The following is an 8,836-nucleotide window of genomic DNA, read 5'->3' on the forward strand; positions in this document are numbered from 1 at the left end:
TTGCCACCCTGCTTATTTAACTTATATGCAGAGTACATCATGAGAAATGCTGGGCTGGAGGAAGCACAAGCTGGAATCAAGATTGCCGGGAGAAATATCAATTACCTCAGATATGCAGATGACACCACCCTTATGGCAGAAAGTGAAGAACTAAAGAGCCTCTTGATGAAAGTGAAAGAGGAGAGTGAAAAAGTTGGCTTAAAACTCAACATTCAGAAAACAAAGATCATGGCATCTGGTCCCATCACTTCATGGGAAATAGATGGGGAAACAGTGGAAACAGAAAGAGACTTTATTTTTCTGGGCTCCAAAATCACTGCAGATGGTGACTGCAGCCATGAAATTAGAAGACGCTTGCTCCTTGGAAGAAAAGTTATGACCAACCTAGACAGCATATTATAAAGCAGAGATGTTACTTTGCCAACAAAGGTCTGTCTAGTCAGAGCTATGGTTTTTCCAGTAGTCATGTATGCATGTGAGAGTTGGACTAATAAAGAAAGCTGAGCACTGAAGAATTGATGCTTTTGAACTGTGGTGTTGGAGAAGACTCTTGAGAGTCCCTTGGACTGAAAGGAGATTCAACCAGTCCATCCTAAAGGAAATCAGTCCTGAATGTTCATTGGAAGTAGATGCTAAAGCTGTAACTCCAATACTTGGGCCACCTGATGCAAAGAACCGTCTCATTTGAACAGACCCTGATGCTGGCAAAGATTGAAGGTGGGAGGAGAAGGGGACAACAGAGAATGAGGTTGTTGGATGGCATCACCAACTCAATGGACGTGAGTTTGAGTAAACTCCGGGAGTTAGTGATGGGCAGGGAGGCCTGGTGTGCTGCAGTCCATGGGGTCGCGGAGTCGGAGATGACTGAGCGACTGAGCTGAGCTTATATTTGCTGGTGTATGTGTTTCAATGCTAGCCTCTCAATTTGTCTCCCTCTCCTTCCCTTGCTGTGTCCAAAGTCTGTTCTCTATGTCTGTGTCTCTATTCCTGCCCCGCAAATAGGTTCATCAGTACTGTTTTACTAGCACCACTATTTACAATGGCTGGGACATGGAAGCAATCTAGATGCCCATCATCAGATGAATGGATAAAGAGGTTGTGGTACATATATACAGTGGAATATTTCTTAGCCATAAAAAGGAATGCATTGGAGTCAGTTCTAGTGAGGTGGATGAACCTAGAGCCTGTTATACAGAGTGAATAAGTCAGAAAGAAAAAAACAAATATGAAAAAAAAGAACAGTTTTTAAGAATCATTTGCAGTTGCCTCTTTTAAGTGCTGTATTTACCAGTATAAATTATGTATATGTTTAAATTAATAAACAGAAATTTATGAATTTACTGGATTTTTCTTAAAACAGAGCCGTTGTCTTCTCGAAGGATAGATTCCCTAATAAATCTGGTTCTTTTATTTTAAAAACTTTTAATTCTTCTTGTAAATGTTACAGCCACTGGGATAGAACCAGCCGACTCCACTGCAAAGTACTTCGTTTTCCCACTGAGGTCATTATTCCATAGGACAGATAGGCCTCTGGAGTCCTCCTCAGCCCTTCTACTGTATTGCACAAAATAAACACTCCAAGGAACCGCCTTCTGTGTCATGGAAAGCTTTGTGTTGAAAAAGAATCCAGGTCTCTAGACATTGTCTACGCTGACATCACATGATTGGCCACAGCAAGATTATAAATTAGGTAGTTCATTTGTAATTCTTGGTTTACCCTCTTTTCTTCCCTGTTCTCCATTCTCAGTCTGCACTGACTGAGCACCTGTTATACAGGAGGAGCCACACTGAGGGCTGGAGCTTCAGAACCACGGACCGTGCCGTCACTGAGTTCACTTCCTGTGCCTCTGCTCAGGCTCATGACCGCCACTTGCTGCCTCCGGTGTCTTGTGGCCCCAGGAGGTGCAATTTGCGCCCCCTGGGTGTGACTCTGGGCATGGCCCAGTTTCCTGACTTGCTCCTTAACATTCCCAGCTAAGGCTACACTTTCTGGGTCCATGACCCTGACCGCTCATAGTCCTTTCATTTCAATACCCATCTTTTCATTCTTACATAATGGAAAGATATTGAAAGTACTTTCAGACCATGTACTTAAAAAATGGAGAAGAGAGTTGTGAAACTTTTTTTTTAATATGGATCTTTGACCAGAAGCTATAGAAAATTTTATCTGATCATAATATGCATGTTTGTCAATAACAGCTATAAAAATATTGCTATTTTAGATAATGTTTCAGTATCCCTAGATGAATTCACTTAATAGAAATGTTACTAAAATCTTCCTTGTGGAAAACTCTCTGAAGTCAACTCTAGGGGGCAGGGAGCACACTATGAATAAATATATGGAGGAACCTATTAGATTCTTAGGTAAAACCAACCACCCCCCACAAATCACCAAACAAGAATTTTGCAGTATAAATATAGGAAGTTGTATTCATTTATTCATTCATACATGCAGTCAACATATAGTTATAGAGTATGTATTATGTGCCACACTGTACTGTAAGTGGTTAAAAAAATAAATGTAGTCTCTCTTCTCATAGAATTTATCGTATAGTGAGAGTGACAATAAAAATTAAAGAAAATATTAAAAAGGTTATTTTATGCTGAGAAAAGATTATTATAAAATATGAATGAAAGTGAAAGTGAAGTCACTCAGTCGTGTCCGACTCTTTGCAACCCCGTGGACTGTAGCCCACCAGGCTCCTCTGTCCATGGATAAAATATGAATAGGTGCTATGAAAAATTTCAAGGTGTCCTGGCCAATGTGGCCAGAGAAAGTCTATGTCAAGTTCACATTTAAGATGAGATTCCAGTGTAAGAAGGAACCATGTCAGAGGATCCCAGATTTTGGCCTTTCAGACAGGCTTATCTAAAAAGATACGACATTTAAAGGTTGATTATGACTCTGCTGGGATTCCCAGGAGGTTCCGTAGTAAAGAATCTGCCTGCCAGTGCAGGAGACGCGGGTTCGATCTCTGGGTCAGGAAGATTCCCTGGAGTAGGAAGAAATGGCAGCCCACTCCAGTACTTTTGCCTGGAAAATTCCATGGAGAGAGGAGCCTGACAGGCTACAGTCCGTAGGGTCCCAGGGTCGAGCATGACTGAGCACACATGCATGTCTCTTTCTGTGACTCTACTGAGGTATCTGACACGTGACTTTTAGTCATGCCACATGTCCGCCAAAGTTGTGATTTCTAACCCGGGGACCTGTTTATGAAGAGCCTCTTAACTCAGGGCTCGTGAAACCTGTGGCGTTGTTCAGGGCATTTGCTGTCACCTATGGTAAGATGCTGCTCGCAGCCCGTCGTTCAGTCTGAGTGCTAACCCTGCGTCTCTTTCTCTTGTGTCACCAGGCCTCCGGAACCCGTTTACAGCACTGTGAACAAACTGTGTGATAAGCCTGCTTCTCCCAGGCACTATTCCCCTGTTGAGTGTGACAAAAGCTTCCTTCTCTCAGCTCCCTACCCCCACTACCACCTAGGCCTGCTCCCCGACTCTGAGATGACCAGGTACTGCATGCGCTTTCTCACTTCATCTTCTCCGGTTGCATGTGCTTCCACGAGGACGAACGGGTAGAATCCGCCTCTGCCCGCTGCTCTGCACCCTACAGCTTCCTCAGGGTGGAGAGCCGTTCTGCTCCCATGGGGCAGGGGGAGACATGGAGAGCATTGATCTCCTAGTGTGATCACAGAGCCCTTACGCGTGATCACATGATGCTCCAAATGTTCTCGGTCCCCATGCATTGTTAATAAGGCATCAATTATATTTTTCCCAAAGAATTCATTTTGGAATTTAATTAGCACCCTTTCCCTCATACAGAAGGTTCAAAGAGAACTGCGTTCTTGATTAGTACATTTTAAATAGTAATGCTCTGCTCCATGCATCACATTGACTAAGAAGTTGATACTATTATTGCCGTTTCTTATTTTAACTAAATTATTAAATTAATGTCATCGTTTAACTGACTCCTTTACATATTAACTCATCCAAAACTACAGAGCTAGTCGGTACTAACTAACCACAAAGAACATAATCTTCACCTCTACAGTATAATGCAAGGTGTTTATATCTGTTGTCTTACTTAATAACTGCCATTTTATGTAAGAAAACTAAAGTCAGAGCAGCTAAGGCAATTCCCTCAATAAATGTGGGTTTCAGATTTGATCATAGAATGTTTTGAGTTTCTCTACAAAAATTTGTAAATTGTTCTAAGTCTAAAGGTTAGACATAATTCTACATTATAATTCTAAAGCATATGTATAACAAGCAATAAACTCCTATCTTCCTGTAGCAGCCAGTCAGCGACAGAAAGAAAAAGAGAATACAGTGTTTCATCAGATAGTTCCAATTTAGTATAAAATGGGAGGATCTCAATTGTAATATTTCTACAGGGAATGTGGTGCTTGTGTTGTTATGTTTTCTGACAGAATATTTTCACATGGCTTCATAATATTATTAGGACAGAGAAAACATAGATTTTTTTGAGTGATTCGTAGTGAATAAGATCTCCTTAGAACATCATCTCTGTTCTTGGAGATTTTCAAAGAATAAGTTTAGAAGTCAATGATTTGCCTCTTGAGGGGAGTTAAATACCAAATTTTAAATTATATCTTAACATTTCTAGAAATAAACGAGAAACATATTTTTGGCTACGGTAGGGCATTTTCATTAATTTGCAACAAGCAAAGCCTAAGAGCAAAAGCTTTTCTCCTTGAAAAAATTCTTTATAAAAATTAATTAAATCCTCCAATATGTTTAACAAATCATAAATCTATTTCTTGTTACAGTGAACTATATGATTTTGAAACTAAGAGGGCAAAGTCGCCATACGGAAGTGAGGAGGCAGGCTACAATGATGACTTTCTAGTAATTATGCATCTATAAATAGTCAGCTACCTTAAGGCAGCTAACGTTTATTGAGCTCTTCCTCTGAGCCAGGAGTGTTGTTAAGCAAGCACTTCTGGTGCATTATTTCTGCTAACCCTGACAGTCACCTTATGATGTAGATGCTATCATTATCTTTGCTTTACAAGTAAGAAAATCGAGGCTTGAGAGGGTACCTGACATGCCCACGATCACCCTCCACCGAGTGGCCGGGCTGGGATTCACATCCAAACAGCCATTAGCACCTGCACTCCCGTAGGCATGGTGGCAGAGACATCTTTGCTTGCTGGCCAAATCCACCCATTTCTCTTTGTCTTTCCTATCTCTATTTTTATCCTGCCTTCTCATCTCCCTTCTTCTAGCTCAGTGTCAATGAATCTTTTTTACTTTTTAACCCATGTTCTTTTTATGAACACAAGAGTCACATTCCTTGCATTCCCCTGGGGGTTTTGATACATCCCTTCTTAAAAACTCACCAGTAAGTAGATGACAGTCCACCTTTGTGTAGACCCACCAGAAATGATTCTACTCCATTTACTTTCTGTAATCTGCATGATGAAAACCATATGGGATTTTCCCCAAATTAAAAGAAAAATTACTATAATGTTGAATATGTGTTTTTCATATTACATACCCTCAGCAGTCCTGACCCCCACAAGCCCCAACCGCCACCCTCTATCTTCCCCTTGGAAATTCTATTTTCTATTTATTATCATTCTGTCCCCTTCTTTTTCCCTCTTCTTTCCTTTTTTCATATTTTTTCTTATTTATTTGTAGAAAAAAATAACACACACATATCCATTTCAGTAGTATTGTCCACATACACAGATACTGAAATTCTTAGCCCCTTCCACATTTGTCCAGTTCAGTAAATGGCACATACATTTACTCCGTTGCCCAAACCAAAACTTGAAAATCATGCTGCACACTTTGTTTTCCCTCACACCCATCATCCAATCCACCTTAAATACATGTTGATCCTACCTCTAAAATATATCTCGAATGTATTGATTCTCCTTTACTTCTTTTTCCACCACTTTAATCCAAGCCTCCGTCACCTATAACAGTCCCCTAATAGGTCTCACTCCTTCCACTATTGTCCTCCTGTTTTATTCTCAATACAGCCAAAGTGATCTGTTAAAAATACAGATCAGTGCGCACTCTCACCTTTGCATTAAGATAAAATGCAAAGTCATTAGCATAGCATCCAGGCCGTGCATGATCTACCTCTGCCTGCCTCTTAGACATCTCATGTCACTGCTCCCTTTGCTGACCACAATGCTCACACCAGCCTTCTTTTTCTTTACGAAATGCACTAAATCTCTTCCCATCTCAAGGCTTCACACATGCTCTTTCCTCAAATCAAAAAGCTCTTTTTACACTTTGCCTGATGAACTGCTGGTCATCTTAGGTCTAAGTTTAACTTGTACTTCAGCGGAGAAGCTCCTTGAAAGAGAAAATCAGGTCCCCTGCTATAGTCTCTCTCTTTTCCCATTTGACTCAAGCAATTTATAAATGTACATGTGATTTTTAAACCAAATGGCTCTCTCACATTCTGGACTGCAAGGTCAATGAGTGAAACAGCATCTATTTTGTTCACTGCTATATCCCTAACACTTAGCCCAGTCTGGCACAGCAGGAGCTCAGAATTATCGAGTGCCTAAGTACGTGTGGAAATAAGATCTACTGATAAGCAAACAGATACCTATCTCAGGAACAGGTCGTGACTCAAGCTGTGCTTCACCCAGTTTTTAGGAGGGGTATAAAATACCTCCATCAATGAACGAATCTGTGCGTGAAAACAAATAACAGTGGACTAGAACTCATTTTGCATCCTTCACTTTCTCCTTCAGTTTTCTTAATGGTCACTGTCTATGCTATAGATTGATTCGGTAGCTCTCAGTTCTTCATGAAGACTGGGCAGTTCCTTTCAGAGATTACTTGCTTTCTCTCCAGTGGGAAATACTGAGCAGATGTTTCTTGAAATACAGCCAGTAATTCTGGGGACAAGTTCAAAGATTCTAGTTCCATTTATGACACCCTCCCTTGCTTTTTCCATTGTGACCTTGAAAAACTTAGAGAACATCAAAGGTAGGCAAGAACTTAGACAAGCCCATAGCCAACAAGAGCTTAAATAGACAAGCACTTAGCCAACTCTGTTAATGATGAAGATCCCAAATCCATTGTCTTCATCAACAATGGACTCTTACTTCTACTCATGGTTAAGTAAAAAAATTTAGGGATCTTTTGCCTTAAAAGAATATTATAAGAAAATATCTGTCAATTCATCCAACCAAATTTTGTCAAGCATTGACAAAGAGCAAAATGTTATACTAAAGGCAACTTTTTGCAAAGGTGTAAATTGAAAAGGCCAACCAGAAATGTTGAAGCAATGCCTCATCTTTAAGTTGCAGTATGTGTTAATGTATATTTTTCAGGGCATTTGAGAATTTCCCATAGGGTATTTCAGAAGTATGCCCACATTGATGATTGTAGTTATAGTCTTAGATGGCAGTGAAAGCTACTTCTGTGAAAGTTAGCCTGTGAAGCACCTTCCCCTGTGTACCAGTTCATCTCTGATCAACATTTGGAAGAATGGAGGCAAGTCAGCAAAAATAAGGAGTCAGGCATCTGTATTCTCTGCCTTTTGAATACCCAAGTTCTCAGCTCTTTGAACTAGCAAATATCCAGGGATGAATTAATTGTATACACAATTTACTGCCATAGCATCATCTCAAAGAAAAGAGAAAAATTGTAAGTTTTCCGTAGCAAAGCACTTTAAATTACTTGGCAAAGCATCAGCTCCTAAGGCTGCAGATTATGTTTAGAGTAATTGACTTTTCAGACCCTGCAAAAGCAAGAAATGGGCAGAGCCTGGAATCAGACTAAAGTTTGAAGCTCTATGAAAAACAAATGGTGTTTCTGTGAGGCTCTTGCTTATCCAAGAGGCTCTTGGTTTTTTAAAGAAAAAAGATATCTTTTTCTTTAAAAAAAAAAAAAGTGGTTTTTGATGTTGTAATTGGTTTTTCTTCTTGGAGAGAATGTTAAGTGATTCAGCTTTTAATGTTCCTGGGGCAAGGAATATCATGTGCTTGCCTGTTTTCTCAACATATTGACATGTTTTCATTTGTCTTTTTACATAGATGGTCCTAATTATTGTTATACTGTAATTGATAAACAGAGGTTGAGATAAACCAGATGAAGTCTAGCTAAAATATGTTGGCAGATTTTGGATAGGAAACATCTCTGAAGCATCTTGTGTTCATAAAACATCAACTCCTTGAAGAGCATATTTTCATGGAACTTCTTTTAGGTCACCAGGCATTTCCCTAGATGCTAGGGGTTCAGAGATGAATAAGACCATGTAAATGAAGAATTCATTGCTGTGCTTTGTAAGGTTCCTTTGCTAAAGGCCCCTGCTTTCTCCAGTGTACTTAATCTCTAGGTAACTAAAAACAGGCAGTTAGAAGAGATACCAAAGGGAGGACTCATGCTCTGAGGTTGTCCCTTCTGTGGAGATGTGAACACACACACACACACACACAGAGGAATGTTCCCCACTCATACCTTGTTTAATCAAGTTCTAGTATTTATAAGAACCATTCTTCATAGGAAACTTAACCTTATCTCTCATAGGTCCACGAGGCTGTTACAAGACTTCAGCCATAAGCCAAAGTTATGGTGGCCTATCTTTGACAACCATCCACGCCTTATAAAATTTTAGAAAATCTATTAACATTTTACCTGTCTCAAAGCCTATAAGTTCAAAATAAAATATAACTTCTATGCATAATAACATTATAATAAAAGTACAGGTAAGTTTCTAAGGCTAAACGGAGGAAGTATCATCTACCTCTGCCTTTGCTTTCCTTCAAGTTTTCCCAAAGACGCTTAGTTCATCAGACAGATGAGGGAAGAAATGTGTTCCACGTCAAAAGCACAGGGCTAAGCC

General features: G+C 39.9%; 1 protein-coding gene across 3 annotated transcripts in view; it reads left to right on the plus strand.

Moving 5' to 3' along the window:
* Window positions 1–8,836, plus strand: part of DLG2 (discs, large homolog 2 (Drosophila)) — a 2,340,373-nt gene that overhangs the window by 1,774,578 nt on the left and 556,959 nt on the right. For all 3 annotated transcript variants that reach the window (XM_010853191.1, XM_010853193.1, XM_010853192.1), the window contains one exon: window positions 3,354–3,509. In XM_010853191.1, coding sequence (XP_010851493.1) covers window positions 3,354–3,509 — 156 coding nt within the window. The remainder of the gene's footprint in view (window positions 1–3,353; window positions 3,510–8,836) is intronic.

Source organism: Bison bison, unplaced genomic scaffold (genome assembly GCF_000754665.1).
Source record: "Bison bison bison isolate TAMUID 2011002044 unplaced genomic scaffold, Bison_UMD1.0 scf7180017864324, whole genome shotgun sequence".
Taxonomy (NCBI): Eukaryota; Metazoa; Chordata; class Mammalia; order Artiodactyla; family Bovidae; genus Bison; species Bison bison.